The sequence below is a fragment of the Gymnoscopelus braueri genome (assembly GCF_963280865.1).
Source record: "Gymnoscopelus braueri genome assembly, chromosome: 15".
NCBI lineage: Eukaryota > Metazoa > Chordata > Actinopteri > Myctophiformes > Myctophidae > Gymnoscopelus > Gymnoscopelus braueri.
Genome location: NC_137620.1, coordinates 14,816,648 through 14,843,434, shown reverse-complemented (window position 1 = coordinate 14,843,434; position 26,787 = coordinate 14,816,648). Strand labels below are relative to the sequence as shown.

At 45.7% G+C, this 26,787-nt stretch overlaps 1 protein-coding gene across 5 annotated transcripts in view; it reads right to left on the bottom strand.

Moving 5' to 3' along the window:
- The window catches only part of nrxn2b (neurexin 2b), an 890,203-nt gene that overhangs the window by 19,033 nt on the left and 844,383 nt on the right, over positions 1 to 26,787 (bottom strand). For 4 of the 5 annotated variants that reach the window (XM_080450580.1, XM_080450581.1, XM_080450582.1 and 1 more), the window contains 2 exons: positions 19,345 to 19,434; positions 2,792 to 3,117 (listed from right to left, as the gene is read on the bottom strand). In XM_080450580.1, coding sequence (XP_080306706.1) covers positions 2,792 to 3,117; positions 19,345 to 19,434 — 416 coding nt within the window. The remainder of the gene's footprint in view (positions 1 to 2,791; positions 3,118 to 19,344; positions 19,435 to 26,787) is intronic. The other variant, XM_080450584.1, reaches the window with a different exon arrangement.

Genomic DNA, 26,787 nt, shown 5'->3' with positions numbered 1-26,787 from the left:
TGCAATGTGTTAAAGGTGGTGTATTAAAGTGATATGTGTTTGTTTCTTAATAAAACAACAACAACAATTTGTGTCTTTGTTTGTTTTGTTATAAAGTGAAAATTCCTCTAGCAATTGCTAGATCGAGTGTTTGTTCAGTAACAGGGGTGTCCCCATCTCTCCAGCTATTTAGTTAACAGAAAATACATTTTACCATTTTATTTGTAATGTTCCAGTTCTGTATTAATTTGTTTTAGTTTGTTTCATAACTAACAATTTCACTTAAATCCTGTATAAGTTCACTCCCCTGATTGGATAGAATTGGTATCCCGACATGAACATTCATTGAGAGGTGGAGAGACTGGGAGACTCCTGTTACTGAACAAACAACTCTTTATAACTAATCACTTAAACCCCCTTCAGATTTCTATACATTTAATACATTCTGCACAATGAGTACTTTCTACTTTTGGTACTTTAAGTACATTTTGATACCAATACCTTTGTACTTTTACCCGAGTAAATTCTGAATTGAAAGTAAAGAATGTGAGTACGTTTTCCACCACTGAGTACACCTGAAACAGACATGACCTCGATTTGTGCTTCCAAAGCAGTGTGGAGCGCTGCTCATCAACCCCCCTCCCACTGCACTTTGTCCACTTCTCCCAATCATTCAAAGAGGCTTTTAGCTCAGTAATTAACACCGCCGCGCTCTTCTGAAATGAACGAGATACTACAGGGCTTTCAAGTGAGGGAAGATAGAGGTACGAGACTGAGAGGGGATTCAAAAAATAAATAAATAAAAGGGGAGAGATGGTCTAAAATACATTCCTGTTCTAATTCTAATCGTGCTTGTCTGCCTGAGACCAGTGTAAGTGTCTTGGCGACTTATCGACTAGAAGGTAAGCTTGGGGAGCGCTATACCAAACGAGTTCTAAAAAACAGATTGAGAAAAAGGAGTCTGTTAATTGGAACCTGGCAAAACTGTGAGAGCGTGCTAGGAAATCTAAAACGGGCAGCCTTTTCAACGAAGCAAGCTTTGAATAACACCCTCTACCTCTTCACAAAACCACCTCGAATGCATTTGAAATGGCATCGATACTAAATATTTACTTACTGAGTAGCAGTGAATAGTGCTGCAGAAATACTTGCTGCAATATGTGATGCTGTTAGGCAGCCCTCTTCCCTCAAGGACCTAGCACGCTAATGGTATTGTGTTGTTCTTGCTGTTTTTGCACAACACAGCCTCCATTTAATTAATAGCTGGTACGGGGCATGATATAGGTGGGAAAGAAAATTCCTTCTGAAGGACACTGAGCCTGTTATAATAGCTTATTATTAGACTAGTGGGCTGGGGCGACCTGCCTTTTCCTTGTTCCAGTGTGCGTGACAACACTGCTCCCCTACTGTTAGGTAATTGCTGTTTATGGGGGACGGCAGTGGTGGGTGCCTCCGTAAAGTGGGTGGGTAATCATCGGGCTATAAATCACAGCCGTTCACGACGAGTGTGCAGAAGGGCTCAAATAAGTATATTCACGAAGATTTTCCCCCATTTTATTGTGTTGTTCTCCGTCTAACATCTGTCCAGCTTTGTTGATCCGTTTGGGCGTCTTGTAATTGCTACCTCTCCAACATCATGTCTCGAGGCGAGCGAAATCAACACAACAGCCTTGATTGGACTAATGGGACACGCCGCACAGAGCTGTTATCCAACTACCTCTCAGGGCTGCTGGCTGTGTTTGAAGAGGTTTGAATGTCAGTCTGAGAGGGCTGCGACTGGAGTGGGCTCACATAGAATACTGTAGCATGTGACCATCTGACCTTGCGGCTGAGATACGATGAAACGCGTATGGATTTGTGCGGTGAGGGCCATTCGGTTATCAGCGGATGTGCTTTTTCATCCCCCAGATATTGTTCTCGGTCTTTTGACGTCGGAATAAAAATGTCAGCTGCACAACGGAGCGAGCGATAGATGTTACATTTCAGGGCAACATAAAGTGAAATAAAAATATCTTTATCTTCGTGCCTTAAAAACTAAGACCGTAGATCTACTCCTGAAGTGAGGAGCATCTGTTTTCTTCATTGTACCTTAACTCACTGGCTACTGCAACCTTGACTCACACCCACAATCTATGATTTAAAAATGTGCCTGGAGATGAAAATCCTTCCTACACTACCATCTCTTGTTCTGCGTGTCTCCATTGCTGAGATGTGACCAATTATGTACTACTGTATGTGTCACTTGATTATGGCCTTGACCTTTTTACCTTTTCAACCCCAAAGTTAATCATCTCTTCGGGGTAGCCTATTGATCATTCCCACCAAGTTTCGTGAAAATCCGGCCCTCTCCGTGCTCGAGTTGATTTGCTAACAGACAGACGGACAGGACCAACTGCAATGCCCTCGAACAGTGGTTCTCAAGGTGGGGTCCGGGGCCCCCCAGGGGCCCTTCAGGGGGTCCCCGGGGGTCCCCAGCTAAATTTGTTAACACAGCATCACAATAATTTTAACACCTTTATCCATATCTTATACATTGGCTTTTCAAAAATAGCAGATGTACAAGGTCGCAGCACGTTCGTGCCGTGCAGCGACCTTGTACATCTGCTAATTTTGAACAATTTAGAAAAACCTTGAAAGTGTTTGGAAAAAATCAGAACAACTTTGACACAAATCTTCGCTTCTGGGGGTCCCTGGCAGGAAACATTTTCAGATGGGGATCCGCGGGCAAAAATATATATCATTTTGTGTCCATTGACCCCAAAAAGTTGAGAACTACCACCCTAGAAAAGCCTCTCCATGCCCCGCGTCTCACCTGTGTGACACTGTCCCGCATGGTGGGGGAGCGCTGCTTGCGGGTGGTGGTGGTGGCCATGGTGGTGGTGGTCTCCATGATGGTGGTGGACATGTCGGCCAGCGGGGTGGTGGAGGTGGTGTCGGTGGTGAGCACCGAGGGCACGTCGCCCACCAGCCGCAGGTTGCCCTGGGCCTGGACGTTGGGGTCGCCCTCGGCGGCCAGCTTCAGCACCTGCAGCCCGTTGTAGTACAGGCCTGAGATCTGGCCCTGGAAGTGGCGCCCCTTCTCCCCACCCCCGCCGATCTTGATGAACGCCTGGCTGTTGAAGATGGTCAGCTGTCGACCTGCAACGTGGTCGGAAGGAGGAGAAAAAGGAGGAACGCGGAAGTGGAGCCCGAAGGGAAGGGTGGGTGGGGAAAGAATGGGGGAGGAGGGGTGGGGGGAGGGGGGCACAAGGGACAGAATAAAAAGAGGAAAGGAGAATGGAAGGACAGAAAAGAGAGAGAAAGAGAGGGCAGGGAATACATTGTCAGTCACGGCGCAATGGCATCAGGCACGGCCGGCACACGCAGAGTTAAAAAAAACCAAAAAAACATGGGGGAACAGCAGGGGAGAGAACGGGGACCATTTCAGTCATACAGGATTATCCTCTGGTAACACGTTAGGGACACTGGCACCCTCCATGGCGTTCTTGCTGGCGCGGCCATTACGTGGCCAAGCACGTGAGCCAGTTGCTCGGAAACCCTATACGCCCGAATCTGGCAGTCAAATAGATTGCAGTGGGGAGCCACAATAAGGCTGACCCCGAGACTGAGGGTGCACGGCACAACGCATCTCATTTGGCCCGGAGATGGAATACATTAGAACGATGCTAGGACTGTGTCACTGACCCCACAATGCACCTGAGCTGCACTATGATGAAGTACCTCAGGTTGGAAACAACGCCCCCCCCTTTTCCTTCCATCCAAACAAGAAAAATAAGGAAATGTTTTATTCAGTATGGGTCCTCATCCTGTGGCTATTACCATACATCTGGATAGATGGATGGATGGATGGAGGAATGGATGAAGGGGGGCAGTGGGTCGGCCATTTAACCAGGGACCAATATTAATGTGTTACCAGAGTCAGTGGGAGTTGGGTATAAGGTGTGACAGGTGTTGTTGTTTTTCTCCTCGTGTTTTCTTTAGCTGACGTCCATTTTTCTTAAAAGAACAAAGTTCTTCCTCCTCCTGCTTCTCCTTCTCAGAGGACACCAGAGGAGATGAACCATTGGGGTGAGTGGGTTAAAAACAGACTTGGTGAGGTAATTGCTCACGAGGGGGAGAGCAGGAGAGTTTCTTTTATGGATTAATCAATGCCTGAAGGGATGCAGGGGAGTGGTTTTGTGTTTGAAAAGAGATACTTCACTAATGTATGCATCTGGGAGAGAGAGAGGGAGAGAGAGAGAGAGAGAGAGAGACAGAGAGAGAGAGAGAGAGGGGGGGGGGGAGAGAGAGAGAGGAAAGCAGATAGATCACTGTGATGTCATGCCTCTAATGAAATGGGAGACCCCTCTGGGCTTAGTGTGTGTGTGTGTGTGTATATTCATGGTCAAGGACATGCATGTGTATGCATATGCATGCTATAACATGTACAGCACTGTATGTATTTGTGTCTAACGATGACATATGATACCATGATTTTCTTTTCCATTGAAACGTGTATGTTTGAGTGTGCTATGGGGGTTTCAGAGCCACACAGGACAGTCTTCCAACCCGTCAGAAGACAAGACACCGGGGGCCAGTCTCCCATTTGTTTTCAATTAAGAGAAATGAGAGGGGTGCTCTATCACCGAAATGATGATTTATTGTGGGTCTGAACGAGTGCAACTGCTCTGTCCCGTGCCGTTGCATGGCTGCGCACATCAGTGAATAATGTTTATTAAATGCACACGTATGTCAACTGTGTCCCAGGGTGAATGTGCATGGGTGGTATGCCGAGTATGTGTGCTATACGGCTCGGCATGCGTGTGCGTCTATGTGTGCGCGTGAAAGTTTACCGCAGAACGTGGCCCGAGATAAATCCTTCCCATTGAGACGGCCCATTACATGTGTCATGCCATTATCAGATCATTAGGCCCCATCAGGGGCCCACAGGGGACTCACTTCCCGTTCCCCTAACTTCGTAATGATGGGACTTAATGTCTGGCATATGCACTGTTGACATAAGAGCTCTGTCTCACTCTATTATCGCCCCACTAAGCATGTTTTCGATGGATGGTGATGGCACCATAAAGTGTGAACGGGGTCGCATGGAAGGCCAGAAGCCGTTTGTCAAACTGCGGACATCAGCGAGGAAAACAAGAGGAGTTCGCTTACGTGTGTGTGTGTGTGTGTGTGTGTGTGTGTGTAATAGGTAAACAGTCAACATTGACGCACAAACACATACATTCGAATGCACACACAAACTTTAACCCACTCCCAATGCACAGACTCAGCCACCGCACACATTGCTAATGTACTGTATCACTTCCTCAGTGCCCTTGAACAGAGGACGCAGAAAAACACACACACACACACACACACACCCACGCACACAAACGCGCACGCACACACAGCAGCCCAGAGGGTCTCCCATTTCAGAAGAACAGTCCTAGGCAGCCCCCATCTTGTTCTCTAATTCTGAGGGGGAGAGGGCACACGCTGGGCACAGTGGAGTGGAGGACAAATGCCATCCATATTCCCGAGCTAGATTGGGGGCCCTCTTGGCTTACCGGTGGCCGATGGCGGCTCAAGTTCCCATACAAATGCTCACGATCCTCCCCGGCGTGCGAAAACAGCGATTCCGAGTCAGAAGATGATCCGCTCAGACAGGACTCCGGAGGAGTTAAGTGTATCGGTATCCGGGTTATTATACTCTGTGCCAAGACGGGCCATAAGTAAGCCATATTGACAAGTGGATTATGATTATGGTGCCGGGCAGGGCGTTTAATACCGCGAAAAGCATGCGTGCTTTGCACATATGCATTGATATGCGCTGACAACTTCCTTTATGTATTTACGAATGTGCAGAATCTATCTAAATCTATCTACTTAAATCCTACGCTGTCAAAACCCTTACTGTTAATAACTCTGAGAGCGAAAAAACGGACCGTACTGTGTAGCATGTCAAGATGGCACAGGAATACAATTATTGACGTTGTGGGTCTTTGGACTCCAAAGCCCTTTTCCTCATGTGTCCGTCTGATAGAGTTAGAGGGTGAGAGAGAGAGAGAGAGAGAGAGAGAGAGAGAGAGAGAGAGAGAGAGGGGAGAGAGACAGAGACTGAAAGAGACAGAGACAGATTGGAAAAGAGTCATACAGACAGGAAGGGAGAGATAAAGATAGAGTGATAAAGGTTGAGAGAGACACCGAGACATAGACAGAGGAAGGTGCCCTCTACACTAGTCATGGGAGGGGTGTGTGTGTGTTGGGAGGGTTGATACGCAGAGAGATCAGTGTTTGTTTTTTTGTGGCTGTCCATTCAGGATTAGAGACTAACAGGCTCTGATGAAGTTATTGTTTCGGGGCCCCGCCAGGTCAAATCAAAAGTGACGTTCAGTTTTAGAGCCAATTTGGAGGCCTAGGGTGATGGAGATGAAGGTGGGGGTCGCGGTAGAGGAGAGGCCGCATGGCTGTGGGGAGGGTCTGCATGACAAGTAGTCAGAGAGCTTTATATGACAGTGGAATATGAGAGCCGGGATGAGGCCAAGGGGGCTGGGTCTGGTGTGTGTGTGTTTGCGTTTCTGTGTGTGTGTGTGTGTGTGGGGGGGGGGGGGGTGGAGATGTTGTTGTATGTAATAACCTATGGAATGTGTCAACGGAATGACCTTTTTGTGTGACAGGTGGCCTTTTCAAGCGGCCTGCAAGTGTGCTCGGATTTACATTGGATTTTAATGCTTTTACCATAACTGTGTGTCTATGTGTGTGTGCATCCGTGCGTGCATACAGTATATATGTCCATGGCACACGTGCACAAGGCTTCGAGGGCTGCACATTGATGAGGGTGTGTTGGACCAATTTAGGGGTTCGGGTGCCTGCGGCCTGTGTATCTCGCCCTCTCTCTCTCTCTCACTCTCGTCACCATGGGGTATCATGGTGATTGGCCCTTAATGGACTGAAGCCGAGGCTGAAATGGTGGTTGTGGAAGTGGTGGTGGGGGTGGCGCTGGGCTAGGAGAGTTGAGGTGCAGTAGGTGCAGGGTGACAGACGGCCTGTGCTCATTATAAGTGCCATTCCCGGCCACGCACAGCGCCTTAATTAACTGCACCGCAGAGACGGTGATGAGCGTCGCCTCCGCAATGAGGCCCTCCTGTGTGTAGCATGAGCTTGAGTGCAGACTCCCACCGCCTCTGTGTGCGGCTCGCGTCTCCCACTAAGTTTATTTATCTTATTGATCTGCCAAAGCTGACAGTGATGTATGTAAGTCTGTCTAGCTGTCCTTTAAAGACCAGCCTGTCTGTTGATCAATACGCCTGTCTGTCTGCCTGGCTATACACGTACGAACAGTGAACAAAGGAAAGACTTTCATGTATTATGCTCCACACAAATGGAACACACTTCAGGACTCTCTGAAACTGGTTCGATTGGTCTCCAATGTAACGCTGTATTTATTTGCATCTATGATTTGTTTTAATGTAGTTCAAATGTTTGTTAGTTTTTCATTATATGTATTTGTGTGTAATCAGGGCATCCTTGAAAAAGAGAACTGGCTCTCAATGGGCTTCCCTGAATAAATAAAGGAAAAAGAAACAATGAATGAATTAATCCATTCACACACTGCTATAGTATCTATATTTTACCAACCTCCCCCACCCTGCACTGTCTGTTTCAGTTGGCATAACATATATAGTATTCCTACAGTTGTGTAAAGTAACTAAGTACATTTACTCAAGGGCTGTACTTAATTACAATTTATTTAGTGGATTTCCAATTTTCAATAATTTTACTCCACTACATCTCAGAAGCAAATATTGTACTTTTACTCGACTACAATTATTTGTATCTACTAGTTACTTTGTAGATTTTGATTATTATTACAATACATACATTACCCACTTCAGCCCTATATATTTTGGCCATTTGAAAATAGCCGATCTACAAGCTCACGATGCAACGCATCGTGAGCTTGTAGATCAGAAGATTGTTTTCAGAAGATATTTTATACAAACTTGTGAAATGCTACATTCTGCATAATGAGTACTTTCTAATTTGGTACATTTAGATACCAATACTTTTGTACTTTTACTCAAGTACATTTTGAATTCCAGACTTTTACTTGTAACAGAGTATTTCTACATTGCAGTATTGATACTTTTACTTAAGTAAAGAAATGCAGTACTTTTTCTACCACTGTATTTTACCCCTGTTTTCAGTTGACATAATCTATATTCTTACATAAGTGTGTTCCCGAGTAGGAATCTGTGAGGAACACAATGGGAGCAGCAGAGATGCACAGCATCATCGCCTCTACCGCTACAATGGCGGGTAAAAATAACACTGTCAAAGTGAGGTGTTGACACGCGGCTAGAAGCCCGGAGAGTGAAAACCAGAGCTACAAGGGGCGGAGATGCACAGAAGCGCACACAGACGGCCTGGCATAATATAATATATTATGGCGGCTATAGCTACGTATATTATACGTAGCTAAACATGGAGTTATGTTAATCTCTGGGCCTGCGAGGAAACTTTAACATCAGAGCTTGTGTGACGTCTGGGGATTTGATCCACTCTAGTGTTTCAAAGGTTTTCCTTCAGGAGCCCCCGGAGGTGCATCGGCGGGTGGTGGAGAGGACGATTCGGAAAATCCCTACTCCCACCCTATGGCCTGGGAGAAAACGCAGGCATGTATGCGGAGGATGATTGTCGGTTCTCCACGGTGCTAAAACGGGGCCGTTCAGTTCAAGAGAAAAAAAAAAACATTACGGCAGTCGCGGTGGATCTTCAAAGCACTACGGCTCTGCAATCACCGGATCACTTGAGGGACGGGTTGGTCTAGGCGGGGGCTCATTGGCTACCAGGGCTTCGATTTCCTCGCCCCGGAGAGGATGTGGTAATGAAGCCTGCCGTGTCTGACTCTCTCTTCATGTGGTACTGGTGGTGGTGGTGTTGTTTTTCTATCTCTCATGCACGGTGAGAATGCATTGGGGGGCCCCCGTTGCTGGCGGGTAATCAATATCCCTCGAGATACGGGGGCGGGGGCCTTGAGCTCCTCCGGCTCACCATCACGCGCATGCACGCGGGCCTGTCATTTTTCCTCGCCCATCAGCGGGCGTCTTGGAAGAGGAGGATGTTGACACGGCCTGAACTGCTAGACTGTAATCACAGCAATACCGAGGCATTGTTAACGTTACGTAAAGTAGCCCTCGTCTCGTTCTCTTTCCTTTTCAAGTTTCTGAGTCAAATGGTTTCCAGGTTGGAAAACAGCAATGAAACAGCAATGAATAAGGGAAACACTTTGTAATTTGATTTATTAGTTCTCTAAATAATATATTAAGCCCTCGCCAAGGGCATTCAGCAGCGAGTGCTTCACGTGACACTGAAATAACAATATAGATGGGCTTTGGTTTGTTGGGAACCACCGCCAGGCGCAGGCACCTTTCTGGCTCGGCGAGAGCCCCTCCGCTCGTCCAGGTTAGCTGAATCGGGAGCGACAATGCCATAGGTCAGCGATGGGATCATCCATTCCCTGTGCGACGAGCGCAACCAAGGGGAGACAATTAAGAAAGAGGAGTTTGGACAGGGACTGAGACGACGGGAACATGTGAAATGACAGGAGCGAAGAGAGGGTGACAGACGAGTGGGACGGGGACGAAGCGCAGCGAACGAGGATAGCGTGTCAAAGAGACGGAGTTGGGGCACGGAGGGGATGAGGAGAGAGAGAGAGAGAGAGAGAGAGAGAGAGAGAGAGAGAGAAGAAAAGATAAAACACAGTGAAAAAGAGGCCAGAGACAAGATACAGGGGGTAAGATAAGCGAGCGAGATCGAGAGAGAGAGAGAGAGAGAGAGAGGTGGGAGTGAGTGAGTGGAGGATATCAGACGACGTCAGGGGAGGGAGTTGGTGAAAGAAAAAAGGGAGAAAAACGAAAGAGAGGTAGAAAGGCGCACTGAAGTGCTAAATGCACGTAGGAGGAATCCACCGCCCAGAGTGAGTCACACGTCTCACTCTCACCCTTGTTGTCTCGTACGGCGAGCTAATCATACACTGGAAGCCTCGCCGTTTCAACATGAGGCCTGTCAGCCCGCCATATTAACGCACACTCTGCTGCTGATCAAGACATAAGAGCTCAGATGAGCGACCAGGCGACAATACAAATTGAGGCACTGGCATCCAATGGCTAACTAATTAACTAACTAACTAACTAACTAACTAACTAACTAAATCATATCTGTCTGTCTGTCTGTCTGTCTTATACAGTATGTATGCATGTACCTGTATTTATGTATGTATGTATGCATACATAGATTAGATATAGATACTGCGCACACACGCACACACACACACACACACACACACACACACACACACACACACACACACACACACACACACACACACACACACACACACACACACACACACACACACACACACACACACACACACTTCACATCAGAGACAGGCAGAGATGTCTAGCGTCAGATAGTGAGCTCTGGCTGGTAATTACTGGCTGAGGCGAGCGGAGCCGGTAGGAGTGGGTCGGGCCTGGGCCACGCTCGGCTGCCTAATGCACAGATTGCCTGTCGGAGGCTGAGGTATAATGGCAGCGGTGCGGTGGGCTCGCTGCACCCCGCCACCCCCGAGCCCAACCACCAGGAGGAGCAGGGGAGGGATGGGGGACTCCACATCCCTTCCAATAGGCCAGTGGTTCTCAACCAGTGGTCCGGGGACCACCGGTGGTCCTTGAGGGGGTTCCAGGTGGTCCCCAGCTATATGATGGAGAGTTGGTAACCAAATGGACCCCTATTAGGTAGGTATTTAACTCTTAAGTGCGTAAAATGGAACCAAATGGACCCTTACGGGTCCATTTGGTTCCATTTTACGCTCTCAAGAGTTACATTATTGTTGAACATTACTTAATTTACAAGGAGTCTACACAAATAGAGACTGTAGAAGAATTGTTATTTTAATCAATGTTTGCCTGTTATCTCTCCTATGGTACCAACATCAATACAGCATGGAATTGCGGACAAAATCGTAAAAAATCTTAACAAAATATTCAAAATTTGGGGTCTGAGAGGCTAAATCTCATCAAATGATGGTCTGTGGCTCAAATGCCGAATAAATAATGGACTTTGATATGAAAAGGGTTGAAAACCACTGCAATAGGCTATGCACAGCAGCCATAATGGAAAGAAATTGGGCCGCATTCTTAATCACCTCATTTACAGTTGTTACCAATGATACTAATTCAAGTATTAATCATTATTTTTGGGTGAAAACAAAACTTTTTTTTTTGTTAAAAGGTTAAAGCTGCACTATTTAACTTCACTCTTCTACCCCGGATTTAAACCCGGTTTCCTGTGGCTGTGCCAGTGCTGACATTGCTACCATTGATCTAATAGAGCCTGCCTGCTTGCTATGGGGATAAATTGAATCTTGGCCATCAGGTCAAAATTCGTGTCAGATCCTGTGTCTGAGACATGACCTTTGACACAATCGTAATGTCTCAACCACCCCAATTGCATAAGTTATATTGTATTAACGTACTCTACCATACAGATTGGACAAAATCACATTGCTATAGAGTGTTTGTTCAGTAACAGTCTCTCCACCTCTTTAATAAACAGAAAAATACATTTTCAAATCTTCAGCCAATCAGAAGAGAGTAGCCATTCATCAGCTTACATGTTAGTGTTAAAGTTCCATTTAGTGTAGCACAGTGGTTCTCAAACTTTTTAATTTCAAGGACCCCCATAACTCTGAGAGTGTACACTCTCAGAGTTACACATCCGTACGGGGCCATTTGGAACCCCCTCAAGGAACCGTGAGGGTCCCTGGAACCCAATATGCAACATAGAGTTAAAAATAATAGAGAGGGCACCGGAAATCCCTGCCCATTATATGGAGTTGCTCACCCAGCGCGTACTCCCTTTTCACCCCTTCTTCCGGGTTAGGAAATGTGACGGGCGGGGCCTACTGTATGTGACGCATTTTGCATCACTCTGCGCGTCATCTCGCATGGGCAATAGTGTCACCTCCGTGCGCAAGCTCGTTTGCAAGCTTGTGAGTCGAGCCCATATTGGTCGAAACCGTTTTCGCTCGTTCATGTGTCTGGTCCCAGCCGTAATAAGCTGCAGTACCTATGAACGGCCACCATGTCCAATGCGCTTCACTGCTAGTCTGCTACCTCTCGGTTCTGGGGGCTTGGCAAACATGCACAATATCAGCACCCTGACTCTGTTGGACCAGGATGGAACAGAGCCTTAATTAGTATTAATTAATTAAGACCTGTGAATGTCTTTACAATATGGCTACTGTGCATAGAGCCTATTACGCCTCTCCCTTTTTATCTCCTCCTCCCTCTGCCCGTTATCTCGCGCAGAGTGGGAGTGACATGATGACGGCGAGGAGCCCCGCTATCTGAAATGTTTTAGCAAACCAGGTGGGCGGCTTTGCCTGGGATTCACCTCCGCCAATACACTACTTTGTGGCGTGATTGACAGCCAGCCTGCAGTGTTTTTGCACGCGGGGTTATATGGAGCGTGTCTTGCATAGTTCTCTACCGTATCTAGCTCAACAAAACAGGGCCCACCCAGCCTTTTTTTTCAAAAGGAAATATAATGGGGCAGGAGTGAAAGAGGCAAAAAAGAAAAAGAACAGAAAGAAGGGTGGCTGAGAACGGAAAGCTGATTACGGTGTGTGCAACTTATCTCCTCAGTGCAAGGCACTCTTTGGTAATTAAGAGTGACTTGCCTTTTTCTTTTCTTTTTTACTTCCCAGAAGTTTAGGTTGGACTGGGCACAACACTATGAAGTAATTGTGCTTGACAAAGTTGGTAAAGAGCCAAATGCAATGTGAAGCTACTGCTACACATACAGTATACAGTAATGGTTCCCAAACAGTGGGTCGGGACCCATTTGTGAGTCGCGGACACATTTTTATGGGTTTTTATCCATATTTTAACTTCTTATTTAAAAATATATATATATTTCAAAATATTTTCAATTTCTTTTTTCTTTTTTTTTTTACAAAAATCTAAATTCCATAAAAAATATATATACATATTTTTTTAGAAGTAGTGAAAATAGCCGATCTACAAGTAGATCGGCTATTTTCACTAGTTTGGGTCCCGGGAAGACATCAAATCTCTCTTTTGGGTCACGACCAACAAAGTTTGGGAACCACAATAGCACAGTGGAGGAGGGGGGGGAGCAAAGGGCCCCAGGCAGTTTGACTCTATGGGACTTTAGAGGCAACACAGCAGACCCGCGGTGTGACAGGGCGTGGCTTACCTCCGTCTGTGGGTCTGAAGGAGGGCGTTATCGCTGAGACAGATGGATAATAATAGCGTAACGGGTAGCTGGGGACAAGCCTCCTTTTCTCTCTCTTTATTCACTCCAGCTGTGACGGTGCTGTTCTAGGCCATTTCATGGTAGGGGACCATGAAATAACCCAGCAAAAGCATCTCATCATTCTGGCAAGCGAGGCAATATCTATCTCCAAGGCACTTTTTTTTCTGCTGATGAGCAAGCATGTCGCAAACACGGCATTGTTTCTTCCCCCGTATCCCCCCGCTTTCCATGAAAACAGGGCAATTATAAGTATTCAAGTGCAAAAGGGAAAAAATACAAAAACAAAAATCTGCAGGACTCGACATGCTCTACTGAAGTGACATTTTGCGAATTTGGTCGTGCCAGCGTTGGATGTTCGTCTATTCACATGAAATGTCACGCGAGTCTAACTTATTTCAACTCACGTGATTGCGCATCATGGTTCTGTTCACATCACTCGGGGCATGGACATGAAATGTCATGCCGTGTCGCATCTTTACATTGACTTGATATTGATTCATATCGCGTTCAGTCTTAAGCTGACGAAGGAAGGGATCAGAGTGGACTTACTCTCACTCTTGTTATGAGGTTGGATGTCAGAGAACATATGTCAGCAATACATGATCTCACTGGGCATGGCTGGAATTGTGTCTGACGCCTGGGCACACTCTTGTTTTCAATCAGCGATTGAGAGAGATGCACCCAGACCTGGGAAAACCCAAACCCAGGGTCTCAGGTGAGCCTTGTGTTCTCTGAGTGTTCCTCTATATCTACCTCCCATGTTCTCATGTAAGCGATTTTAAGTTTGGCAGTAGCTGAGTTTTCAGTGTGTGTTCAGAAAGTGGTGCTCAGAAAGAACAAATAAAACAGATTAAACATTATAGTGAAACTATTATTGTTTAAGACCCGGAAAGCATCTGTTCATTTTAGATTTTAACCACTTTAACCATTATCTTATACTTTGGCTAGTCAAAAATAGCAGATATACAAGCTCATAGCAGGGCACCGAGTGCCACGCTATGAGCTTGTAGATCTACTATTTTTTTAAACATCATGATTTTTTTTAAAGCAAACATTTGTTACTCAAATCTTTGCTTCTGGGGATTCTACAAATGTCTTCTAAATCCTACAGTTTTTTTAAAACGTATCAGTGGTAATCAGTGGTTCTCAAACCTTTTCATGTCAAGGACCCCCAAAATGATAGGTATTTGGCCGCGGACCCCCATCTCAAAATATGTTGTTCCAGGGAACCCCTAGAAGCAAAGAATTGAGTTTAAAATGTTCGCTTTAAAATATATATATATTCAAAGATTTTCACGATGATTAAAAAATAGCAGATCTACAAGCTTCATACAGTGGCACTCAGTGCTGTGCTATGAGCTTGTATTACTGCTATTTTTGAATAGCCAAAGTATAGAATAATGGTTAAAGTGGTTACACAGATGCATTCCCAGTTTGAATGGGTCACAAGTAGGCCCAGGCCTTCAAGCAGCAATGTTGAAGCAGACGACCAAGTCTCTGTATGGCCTGGTGAGCCAATGGAGCAGACTAGCATTGGAAGGGCTACGTCTGCTGAGGTTCAGGACGGAGGACTGTTTGCTTTTGCAGGAGCAAAGAGGAGTGAAGGCAAAGGGAGTGAAGGGAGGCATAAACTTGGATCTCGTCGACACGCTTGTCAATTAAATGCACTCGACACCCTAGTTATATAAAATAAGGGATTCGTTTTTAGAATCGACATCACAGGAGAAAGCCATGGCGCTTGATTGGAAAAAGGAATTAAATAGCCTTTCTCTGTAATATGTAGAATGCCATTATTCATTCCTCGACATTCATAGAGTGATTTTTATTAAACTTTCAGTAAGATAGTCCATGTCATTTTCATTTTCACAAACCGATTATTCGCACCATCACTATGTGTGTGCAGTTTTGCAGGAGCTTCAAAATGTCAGTAACCCGAGGGCCTCAAGTAGTTTTAAGGCACCCCCAGACTGTATACATCTCTGGATAAGAGCTGTACGCTTATCTCTTAAAAGGGAGTGACCGAGAGAAGTCAATTCTTGGCGGTTATTTATTTATTTATTTTCGCGGCGGCGTTCCCCAGTGAAATCAGGAATCTGCGTGTCACTCTTGTCGTCTCTAAAGAGAGGGGCCGACGCCTGCCAAGTTTTGGAAGTCAACTGGCAGGGGCGGTGGAAGAAAATGACAGAGAGGAGGTACAAAGAAGGGAAGACGGGGAAGAAGAGACGGGTAGGACAAGGGGATAAACAGAGCTAGAGAGAGACAGAGAGAGAGAGACGGAGAGGATTTAGGATGACAGATCCATCACAAGGGGGGAGAGAGGGAGAGGCGAGGAAAACAGGCCACATCTGAACGAGTTTAAGCTTGGGACTGAGCTGTTAAAAACTTTTGGGACTCTTATTTTCCCCCTCTATTGGGTCCCTATAATGGCTGCCATTTTGGATTTAGTCAGCAGGAACGGAGAGGGGCCAGGGATGTTCACTCTGATCTGCCTCAAAGTCTTGAGAGGAGAAGAAGGGATAGAGCTGGGAGGCCCTGAACGAACGCCTGGCTCTCCAGCCTTTTGCACTGCACCGTACTGCGGAGCATAGCGCACATTTTGCGAGTGATTACTCTTCTTCCTTTGTTTGCGTCCAGTAAATTCCGCACATGAACGTCAGCAGCACATTAGTCAAAAAGCTCTCAGTCGTTCTCTACGGCATTGTTATTGCACCGATGGGACCCAAAAGCGGTGCGGGACCCGTCTGTTGCCCACACGCTCGCCGGGGCTCTTATGGAATCGACTAAACGCTACAGAAACGCAAATTGGAAAAAGGTAGAGGAGACCCACGGGGGCTGATGTTTTGTGTTCACTCTGGTCAAAGGGCTCTGAGGCATGTGAGTGCCCTCTGGGGAACTGCAGTAATACGATCACCAGGCAACCACCATGGAATAACTTGGAGAGCAAATCCTCATGTAGGCCTACACAATAAAATCCGGAGCGTTAACTCTGACGGCGTATAAAATGAACCTGCGAGCGTTCCGTTATTTTTTTACACTCCCCCAGAGTTCAATTCAAGCTCTGGATTTTGTTGTGTAGTTTCCACAGCCTGGAACATTAAAGGGAAAGGACCAGGTCAGAAGTATAACACACAGAAAACGTTCCCCACTCTCTCACTGCAGCACTCATACAGCACATCCACCATAATGAGGCATCAACACCATTGAACCTTCACAGCAGATGACATACAGTGCAACTGTAAACATTACCACGTTGCAAACACAATTGCAGTTCCACTGAAGTGAAAACAATAAATGTTAAAGGGACCTTATTCCATTTCTTATGCTCAAAGAGAAAACAGTTACAGAAATAGGATTTTGGAGTTTATTGCCCAAAATGGTCACAAAGTAGGTACAACTTTTAAATTTGGTATTTAGTTACAAAAAAGGTTTAACCCTCTGAGTTTTGTATTATGGGAATGGCGAGAATGGGAGTCTGGGGGCAGAATCATTTCTCTAATCAGTCTTTTTTCTCCATTTAGAAGGGGTTAGAACTTAGTTAGCTATTTATTTTTTTACGATCTGCGCAGCCTGTCCAAGTTCTTCCAAAATTTGACATCATGGTCGAATTGTGCTCAAACGTTAAAATTGTTTATAACATGGTTAGAACTGAGGGCTTTCTAACGTGATGACCCACGGTATGGTAACAGTAATGTGGGCTCAGGTTGGGGTCGACGGAGGGATTTCAGGGGAGAAGCCCTCAGTGGTTATTGTGGGGCGAGGTTTGATTTGCTGTTAGGTGGTTAGATTCTGCTTAGAGCTCACGGTTGAGCTTTATCTGGTTCCACATCAAAGCAATATAACTTATAACCCTTTGAGCCTGGCAAAGTCCACTACTTCCTCGTCCTCTTGTACCCATGCACGCCCCCCCCCCCCTTCTGCGAATAACACAATTGTCTGCATAGAATAACGCAATGGTCTGCATAGATAGACTACTGAGCATGCATACTGTATAATTATGTGCATGGTGGCGGAAATGCTGTTCCAACAACGCCTTGCCTTTGAAGTTCTCAAGGCATATTTGTGAGACCTTGCTTCTTGAACCAAGATCAGCCCTGCCATTATCATAAACTAAACAAAATACCCACCAATTTTATGAACAGTGACACCGATCTAAGCCCATGCTTGTATAGTATGTTTTATAAAAAGTTATGAAACCTACAAGGGGTTTCACTTGTGTTGCACTGCTGTCATTTCAAACGATATGACAAAGGGAAAATCATCCAATTTCATGCTCATTTTCCAAGATGTTCATACTATTACACAAAACATTTCATATGGTGGGCAAGTAAATTTTTATTGGCTCAATCCATAATTGAACCTTCATCTCAAAAGCCTTTTTTTAAATTCTGTTTTGTGTCTTAAGCTCTCTCAGCAGGAGTTATTTCCCCAGAGAAGTCACTTAAATGAATGTGCCGGTTGTGTTGTTTTCATGAAATAAACATGTGAGTCACCCGTTTATCCCATTCCACTGTCACATGAATACTTAATTTAGCTCTCGGTGACAAAATTCGTCTTTGAATTCTTCCCCTGTGTAATTGGTATTCACAATGAGATCTAAAAGTAAGTCTGCCCTAAGGTAATGAGCTAATGCCTGTAATTTAAAGGATTTAAATTTCATTACAACTCTCTTACTGACTGCGCAAACTGAATACAAAATGCAGACCTCATGCCAAAGTCTTGTGGTTGAAGATACAATACAATCTTCACCAAAACGTCAAGTCAATGACTTTTCTATGCAAGATAAATATTGCCTATGGTCCTATAGTAGGCAACCAGTGGTTACCCTTCTCCCTCATTTGCAAACCAGTTAAATAGGTCGCAGCACCTACCATACACACCTACTGCAAGTACCTACTGATGTCATCTCAGATTTTTTCATTCGCTTGTGTTTTTTTTTTAAAGAATCAACCACCTTCAGCAGCACAAACACAGCACAAGACGAAGAAGACAAGGAGGTTGGGACGTTTGGCACTCACTCAAAGGGTTAAATAATCATCACTTTGACAGGATCACATTTTGGAAAAAAATTAAAACTCAAGTGTTAGTTGTGCTTCCTGTCGGGCAGAAAGCGATGCCCACATAATGCAAAAATACATAGAGTCATTACTGAGCAAACACAGTCCCTTTAACTTTTAATGACTTTCATTTGGGGCTTGTTATTTTACTGCAAATATGCAGTAATAAAGTTATATATATTGTTCTTTGGGGGAGGGGAGGGGGGTATGAATAATTGAATGTAATCATAATTTATGCAAGTTCACATTCATCAAAACAACAGACACAGGAAGATATAAGCAGACGAAATCAATACTCTATTTACAACTTGCCAGGTTACTGGGAGGTTATGTTGGTTATTGGGGGGTTAAGACTCTGGAGAGGTGCAGCCCCAGTTAAGGTGCTTCTTTATGTGACTGTGATAATCAGGCCTACGTTCCAAACTGGCACAGTAAATTGCCAATTACTGTGCAGGTTGTAGATTCAAGATGCTTACTTTAGTCTTGAAATGGGAATTAAGTCTTGTACCGTAGCCCGTACGGTTTGTGGATAATAAGTCGACAATGTTTCTTTTTCATTAACTAGGTTGTTTACCAGAATTGCATGGACAGTGAGATTGCCTGAGGGGGAAATGGCGAGTGGGTTAGCGGCCAATCACAGTCAAGGTTGTTAACCACTTAAACCCTATATACTACATTAACTAAAGTCCCCCAGGGCTCTATACTTGGTCTGCTCCTTTTTTTCCGCCCTCTGCACTAAATCTCTTTGCTGAAAATAGCCAATCTACAAGCTGACATTGCGTCGCGTTGCGGCGGATTGTGAGCTTGTACATCGGCTATGTTTGCCAAATGTTCGCTAGGGTTCATGTGGTTAAATGTGAGGGGACGCACGGTAAACGAGCCGACGTTATCCACCCCATTGCGTGGCACTGCACCTCCCCCAGAGCTGTGGTTAACGGTAGGTTAGACGGTTAGATCATTAGTGGAGTTAAAGGGATTTTATTACCTTTGTCGAGTAGCCACTCGTCAACTACCCGACCGAGTCGGTATGGAATTCTTTGTCTAGCAATAGCCAGGCGCTCACTATCAAAGTTCCCTTTAAGAGAATTTGGAGAAGACAAATTCAGAGAGGTTACAAAGAGATCTGGAAGTTGAAAGGTTAGAGGTTAGGAGAAAAGGGCAACATGGCAAAGGTTTAGCAGGTTATGTACTTTAAAAAGCAGCTTTAGGTTGGACAGGAGGTTTTTGTGGTCTGGCTCGGCTGGTTAGACATGGTTAACAGCATTCTAGTTACCTTGGGTTTAATATGAGAGGTTTTTAATCAGCTAGCAAGTTAAACATGTTTATGAATTATTTAGGTATCTAAAACGATCAACTTATGGTAGCTGTGCGCAAAGTGAACACATTTAAGAAATGTCAATTAATTTGGTAAATTAAGCCAACAAAACACATGATCAGCAGTCATTTAAAGCATCAACACTGTTATAACATTGCAGCACCATAAATGAACGAAACAGCAAGACAATTAAATCATCATCATGAATAAAACATGGTTAAATCATTTCCAATAATCAAACATGGCACATTTCATGGTTATTTCAAGGAAGACATTTTCTGTTGGTGTTTCTGCGCAAAGGGTTCCTGATTAGCAAAATCACCAGATGATGAAACAGGGAAACTGCCAGGGCTCGTTTGCACTCCAAACCTGTTGAGCTTCCTTTCCACCTCGTAGTTGAGCACTCATCAGCCGGCACTTGGTTAATTAGCGCCACTTCATCAGCGTGTGAAAGACACTTAATTGCTGGCACGCTAAAACATGTGGCACCGGAGCAAACTTGTTGTCTCTCAGCGATCAACCTCGGGTTTATGGCGCTTACAGTACAGGGTTCGACGCTATAGCCACAGGGCTGCAGACGGAGTTAGGGGAACTGCTCGGGGCTAATGGTGGGTGGGCTTGGGTTTGGGTTACTGCCAGGAGACTGGGGCTAATGGCTAGGAGTAATGATATGGCACTCACTGCCAAAGACATATTTGGATTTTATACGAATTGGGAGTATATTTAAAAAAAATATGTGAGCTTGGCTCAAAGAAAATGCCTGGATTCATCAACTCAGCGCTGTATTTAGTGCAATGTAATGACTGTAGTACAGCATGTCTGAGTTACAGACTGGGATCAAAGTCTAAGTGCTGAAAAGTAGACGCGGCTGTACAAGTACGTATGAGTATCTTGCCATTGTATTCCCATTATATTCTCTCCCACTCTCTACTGCAATGCTCTAAATAGACCACCTCAGTACTGCAGTACCTCGTTGTACTCCCCAGGGGTCTCTCTACCCACGCCTGCCTGCGCAGTGTACTGGCTCACACTACTGTGTGTGTGGGGGGGGCGCGTGCATGGTTTGTGTGTGTGTGTGCGTGCTGCGTGTGCATGCGTGCGTGCGTGCTCGTGTGCGTGTGTGCATGCATGTGTATTCCTATTTGTGCAGGTATGTATGTGATTGCAATCGTTTGTGTGTACATGGGAGAGCAGGACAAAAAAGCTGAGAGAAAAAGGAGAATGAGAGGAGAATGGAGAGAATGAGAAAGAGAGACAGCGAGAGAGAGAGAGAGAGAGAGAGAGAGAGAGCACAGATGGAGCGATTGGGAGGACGGGTAGACGGAACATGTTCGGTGGGATGTATGACTCACAGGCCGCCATTCACATGCTGCACGGCCAACGCTACAATAGGCTACTGCGTGTCTGTGGTACAAACGCGTGGAGACGGGGCCGAGAATGAGTGCGAAAGCACGTGTGCGGACGCGTGCGTCTGTGCAACGCTCTTGTCACGCCGACGTGAGGGGCACTCGAGACTCGGCTCGGAGAATTGCCAGCTATCGCTTCTCAAGAAAACGCCGCGGCGAAGGCAGCGCGGGCAATTACAGAACACACCGCTCCACTCACAGCCCCCTCCACGTAACCACACACTTCTACAATCGCCATATTTAGAGCCGGAGAGAGACCGAGACAAGAGAGAAGGGGAGAGAGGGAGAGAGAGAGAGAGAGAGAGAGATGGGGGGGGGGGCAAAGGAAAACAAACCTAGAATAAGAATGAGTGAGCGGCACGAGGAAGGGTGTAAGGCGGATGCAGCGGCAGAGACAGAACAAGAGAATAATGATAGCGGAGAGTAAGATGGTAGGAGTATCAGATTGATGAATCATCGGGATTAATCGATTTCTGGGCACGGACGGTATAGGCTCTCCTGCTTTCTTCACACCGGGAAAATGCTGTCCTTAAGCAGCTGAAACTAATCATCTTGAGGTGACCTGCTCTCCGTCTTCCAAGGATATTCACGGGAGGTGTTCAGCTCTCCCTCTAGTGGCCAGTGTTTAACAATACACTTAGGGGCGCATGCCACTGCAAGGTGCTTATCGCCTGCATCACCCTCTTTTCATTTGCTCCCTCCATTTCTCTCTACAGTCCTTTCTCTCTCTCTCGCTCTCCCTAAATATGTCCCCTTCCTTGTTTAATCTCTTTTTCCATTCCTCTTCCTTCCTTCCTTCTTCGGTCCTTTCACACATTTTCTGTAACTATAATGAGATTACAGCATCCCACACACACACACACACACACACACACACACACACGGGTCTGGTCCATACTAAACTAATCTGCAATGGGAGGCGTGTCTGTACATGGGAGGACACATTCGGCATTAGACAATGGCACTTCACAACGTGGCAAAGACGTGTGATTGGTATGCAAGAAGACGATTCAAGCAATACGTTCTCGCTCTCAAGCTCTCAAATTGGGACAAGATGTGACCAAACGGCAAACGTTTGACGTGACTGGGGTATCCGTCATTTAACAATGTCCCCATAACCCCGCCCACACTGGAACGCAGAAGTGCCGTTCTCAAACGGAAGACGTAGAGAGGGTGACGGCTCCACTGAAAACCTGTTATAACGTCGGAGGCGCTCCGTCTGAAGCGAACTTGGTGCCAAGAGAGGTGTCGTCGAGCGAGCCGTGCAGTCAAGGGAGTCGCCATGTCAAACGTTGCAGACCCTCAAAACGTTGCAAACCCTCGGAATAGTGCCGTATGGTCAAATTCGTCCCCAGCCGAGAGTGACAATGTGTTTATTCAAGACCACAAAGTGAAAGTAACATGAAGGTATTTTGAGGGGGGACGTGATTAGGACGCATGCAACATGGGTTCGATTTTCATCCGGCTGGACAATTTGTGCTTGTTGTTTCTCTACTCTTTCTCCACATTTCCTGTCTCTCTTCACTATCACCTTCATAAAGGCTTAAAATTACCCCACAAGAAAAACTTGGTTATTCTGAGGAAACTCATAGCCCTGCAGGTTTGATTGGAGCCTAGATGGATGGATGCTAACAGGGAAGGAAGGGGGCTACTATTCAATTTGGTCAGGCTGTGCAATTCCTGCGTGTCCTGTTTGTCTGTTTGTTTACATCTGTTTGTCTACGGATCCTTGGAGAAACAAGTCATTCCGAGAGAAGGAGAGAAACTTTTTCCCTATACCCTCCCTCTCTCTCTCTCTCTTTCTCCCTCCCTCCCACTCTTCTCGACACCAGCCGAAGTCTGCTCTGCATGAGAATGGGATAGATTACACAGCTGGGCCCGTCTCTTCCCTAACACCACCACATTATCACACTCACTCCATTCCACAGACTATTCCCTTGCTTTGAAAAAGGAAACAAAAACAACAATATCTAAATCGGCCCCTGGCTCCCCGACGAGAACTGATGAGAAATGTACCGGTAAATCAAACACTCTCTGGTGTTGAGGTGCGTGATATCTTTTTGTTCAAAGTTCGCTTTGAACAAGGACACCGGCATAATCAAGACGAAATAAATTAGAATCAACAGACGTATGATGGCCAATCTGACCCCCTGCACATGCACCACACAGTCACTTGTCTGTTTCCGTTTTAATTGACGATTACTTGTCATGCAAATTTCATTATGTTTTTGTCATTGAACATTAGAACAAAAAATGTCATTTCTGTTTGCATTTTAGGCTTTGTAACATTGCACAGGGCATATATATTATAATTACAAAGCCTATTACTGAAATAAAGACAATTTGTACCAATAATCGAATAAATAATGTACTGTGGTCAAAACTTTCAATAAGTTGCGATGTGACGTCTTGTGAGGTTGTACTGGCTATTTTTGCTATTTTTTTTTTGGTTAAAAGAACGTGGACAGTAATGTGGAAGTAATGATGGAAATATGACATTTCTGTAAATATCATCGAGCTGTTTTTATACAGATGAATGGAAACGATTTGAACGATTATTATACTGAATAATTATGATTAGCTAAAATAATCACGATTATGTAACAATCGTGACAGGCCAAATACTGGCAGCTCGGGTCATCACTTCCGACCACTGAGCCCAGAGGCCCGGGAGGCCAAGAAGCTGCCAGTCCCCGTTCCCGTGGCCCAGATGTGGGCCCTCCCCGGAGCGAGGGACGGACATCGGTGGGGGAGTCAAGTCATCCAGCGGTGGAGTCGCAGCTGCGGTGCCAGGGGCAGGGAAAGGGCGAGCTGATGGACTGGCAGGCACCGTGGGGGGGGACGCAGTGGCAGGCGGAGGACGGGCGATGAGAGTGACGTGGCGTGCCAGGGGTGCAGAGCGCCCGCGTGTATCTGACAGGCGAGGCTACTGTATTGTAGCGGGCATAGCGATGGCGAAGGCCACGCTCACACAACCCACGTCCATGAATCACACCTCATACTGCCAGACTGTCTCCCTCTTCCTGTCTGTCTGTCTGTCTGTCTGTCTGTCTGTCTGTCTGTCTGTCTGTCTGTGTCTGTTACTTCTGCTCTCTCCCTCCCTCTCTGTGTTCAATGTGCGTGTCTGTCTGTGAGTTCATGTGATTGTGTATCTGTGTGCATGAGTATAGCTGCAAGGTGTGTCTGTGTGTGTCCGTATCTATGTGTGTGTGTGTGTGTGTGTGTGTGTGTGTGTGTGTGTGTGTGTGTGTGTGTGTGTGTGTGTGTGTGTGTGTGTGTGTGGGGGGCTGTATATCATATAGCTGTAGAGTCAGCCAAATGTCCTTGTGTAGGACGCCCGCATCGGAAATCCATCCACAAGAATGGAGATTACATTGGAGATGGTTGGCCTCTGGCCACCCCACTCTCTCCCTCCCTCTCTCCCTCCCTCTCTCCCTCTCTCTCTCCCTCTCTCTCTCTCTCTCCCCCCCCCCGCTATCCCTCTCTCTCTATCATATTTTCCCATTCCCTCTCCGTCAGGCTCGCCAGCCTCATTCTGTTTCTCGTTAGGTTACTTTAGACAGATTACTTTCACATCTGCAGGCTGCCTTGAGAAGTCATGAAGGCGTCAGCAGTTCTAAACAAATTATTTGTAATTTTTCTTATTGTGTGTCCTGCTAATTATTTTCTGATGTCACATGCACACACACCCTCTATCACATTTATTATTGAACATTTCTGCACTGGTAATAAATCCAACCGTTTGCCTTCACCTCTCTCCTCCTCTCCTCTCCTCTCATTATCCCTAGTAGCCTTCATCCTACAGTACATGTCAGCATGTCAGAGTGACTGAGTGGGAGAGGGAGAAAGAGCGAGGGAGAGATAGAGAGAGATAGAAAGCCCCCCCCCCCGCTCTTGGAAATCAAAGTTGTCACTTCTCTAATTACCTCAAGCAAATCTTTTCCTTCCCCTGCTCTGCACTACTTCTCTCTCTCTCTCTTTCTCTCTTGCCATCTTCTGCTCTCTCTCTCTCTCTCCGTCTTGGCTCCCGTGTGTGCTCTCTCTCTCTCTCTGTCTCTCTCTCTCTCTTGTCATCCCCATAGCCACAGGCCTCTAATTGGAGATACCTTCCAACTGTGCGGGATCCAATCAGGACCAGCTGCACAGCGCCCGAGGCCCAATAAGAACTCACAGGGTGAAAGGAAGGGTGGGAGGAGGAGGGGGGGGGGCATTGCATTGTGACAGGCGAATGGCCAAGCTTATACTTAAATGATTTTGGTCGTTCTTTTTTGTTCTGCCCCCACACAGTAGAATCGTGAGCGTCAGTCTATAAAAATGGACTCTTACACGGGTTCAATTACACAGTGAAGTTGACACTCTGAATGTTACTGTGCACGCTTGTCTGTACCACAGACACGTCTATCTTGACTCAGTTTAGTCACTTGATGATGTGCAGTGTGAAACGAACTTAATATCATGAATGAATAAAACCGTTATTTTTTCCACGTCTCAGTGGAGCTCCGAAGGATTTTGGTTTCCTACCTCTGCCCTATATAGTGGTTAAAATCCACTATGATGGACGGCCACATAGAAAAACAAACACACACATACACACCTCAACAGACGACAGCATCGCGTCGCTATGCATTTGGAATGTTATAGAATGTGGCTGTTTTCTGGCCCACCCACCCACCCACCCTGAACGCATGTCCATCTGTCCTTAGATAGATAAACCTTTATCGATCCTGCAGGGGCAAATTCATAGCATCCGCCATCCAGGTACAGTAGTAACACATGAGCTCTAGGAAAAGAGTACCTGAATATACTACAGGCATCTTGGTTGGCCGTCAATCAGCACTTGGACTGCCGGGGAATTTGTGTGGTGAAAGAGCTTTTAACAGTAGATATAAGTATAGTCAAAGTGCAGTAACAGAATATTAACAGGTATACTGCACATACTGTGTGTATTCCAGTTGTACATAGACAATCTACCCCCAGTGGTGTGAGTAGAACTATACCCCCAGGGGTATGGACAGACTAAATGACGCGAAGCCTGCACAGCTAGCTAGTTCAGGCAGATAATTCAAAGCAGCGCCAACTCTGTCAGTCCCATGCACACTTCATCTGATTGGGGCAGGCTATTTAAATCTCTATATCGCTCATTCTGCTTGTAGCTGTTCTGCCATCGTACTCCTATGCTGTGCTGCTTTGTGCTTATAGCTCTCTGAAGGTTTTTGCACTCCCACCCCAGCATCCACACTTTTTTTCCCCCCTGCGATGCGATGATTCCCTTAGGGGAGATCTTGCTATTTCATTCCCTGTAATATCTGTTTGGCAGATCATTTATTTATTCTAAATATTTTCATGCTTACAGGGAATGAATGGAGACTGGAGATGTATACTTATGCTATTAGATATTTATTCTCAATAAATATTATGTTTATTCTTCAGTAAATATATTCATTTCAAGTTGCCTATATGTAGGGCAGGGAGTTGCTACACAACACTGATGATAGTGCTGTCAAACAAGTCTATGAAGCTATCTATGAAATCTATGAAAAAGTTTAATGTGCACCACAATTCTTTACAATATGTAGTGGGGGGTCCCTGCTTCATTTCTCTCTCTGCTAAGGGGTCCTTGGCCTGAAAAAACATTGAAGACCCCTGACATATATAGGGTTTGCGCTGCCTCCTCCTTTTCACTCTGCTCCACCTCGGAGCTATCGAA